The sequence below is a fragment of the Drosophila ficusphila genome, unplaced genomic scaffold, assembly GCF_018152265.1.
Source record: "Drosophila ficusphila isolate 14025-0441.05 unplaced genomic scaffold, ASM1815226v1 contig_47, whole genome shotgun sequence".
Lineage (NCBI taxonomy): Eukaryota > Metazoa > Arthropoda > Insecta > Diptera > Drosophilidae > Drosophila > Drosophila ficusphila.
Genome location: NW_025064388.1, coordinates 220,546 through 221,664, shown reverse-complemented (window position 1 = coordinate 221,664; position 1,119 = coordinate 220,546). Strand labels below are relative to the sequence as shown.

The 1,119-nt window shown below is 44.4% G+C and overlaps 1 protein-coding gene across 1 annotated transcript; it reads left to right on the top strand.

The window, feature by feature from the left end:
• The first annotated feature begins 348 nt into the window (after positions 1 to 348).
• LOC108100632 (ERI1 exoribonuclease 2-like) lies at positions 349 to 890 on the top strand. Its single transcript, XM_017204637.2, has one exon. It carries the CDS (start codon positions 447 to 449, stop codon positions 888 to 890), a length of 444 nt encoding a protein of 147 aa, XP_017060126.1. The 5' UTR covers positions 349 to 446.
• The last annotated feature ends 229 nt before the right edge of the window (positions 891 to 1,119 follow it).

Below are 1,119 nucleotides of genomic sequence, written 5' to 3'. Positions count from 1 at the left end.
TTCAAGAGTCGTTAGAAAACTTTTTATTTCAAAAATCATTCTTATCTGATGAAAAAGAACGATGTTATAATTTTATTTCCGTTATTTCTATATAGATTTTTCGATCTTTCCAATGGCAGCTATAAGATATTGTTGTTTGATTTTTATGAAATTTTTTTCTCAATATTCTCGATTCCATCGATGTTTCTCCTCTAGACTTAAGGCCGGTGCATTTGCGAACGGGATGAGTTAAAACTGAACTGTAGCGCGGTACGATGTAAATAATACTATATACAAAAAGCTGCCAGGCCGCCAATGCAACGCCTAGTTACCGTTACTTGCTGCACTGCCAAAAAAGCAACAAAACAAAAACAAACTAAAAATAAACGAATTTCGAATAGCATAAATTCACAAGGGCTCTGCCAAAAGGAAAGTCAATTATATAGCTACAGCATCGAACAATAAAGATGGCCTTGATAAGACTGGCTAGACAACTGGGTCTGATCGATACTATTTATGTGGAGGGAGCCCGACCAGATCCATCCAACGATCCCGAGGAGTCGCTCAACGAGGACGAAATTACAGCAGCCAACACAGTGCCAGTTAAAACCAAGAAGTCAAGAAAGTCCAAACAACTGGCCATGCAGTCCTATTCGTATGTGATCGCTGTGGACTTTGAGGCAACCTGCTGGGAGAAACAGGCGCCACCGCAATGGCGAGAAGCGGAGATCATTGAATTTCCAGCCGTGCTGGTCAACCTAAAGACAGGCAAGATCGAGGCCGAGTTTCACAAGTATATCCTGCCCGTTGAGTCGCCGCGCTTGAGTTGCTACTGTACGGAACTGACTGGCATCCAGCAGAAGACTGTGGACAGCGGAATGCCGCTGCAGACGGCGATGATGATGTTATAGGGTATAGCCGTCCGCTACCACATGGGAGTCTAGGCGCCGCGCCTCCCTGCTTGTAGACAGCATATACTTCGTCTTGCCCTCGTTTACCGCCAAACCCACTTTTGCCGACTCTTTTTCGATAGCCGAAAATGCAGCAGTGACATCACGCTTGCAGCGGCCAATGATGTCAATATCATCGGCATACGCAAGGAGCTAGACACTTTTATAAAAAATAGTGCCAGATCGATGT

Excerpts from the sequence above, each read along its gene's own strand:
- LOC108100632 (XM_017204637.2), top strand. The coding sequence starts at position 447 with ATGGCCTTGATAAGACTGGCTAGACAACTGGGTCTGATCGATACTATT.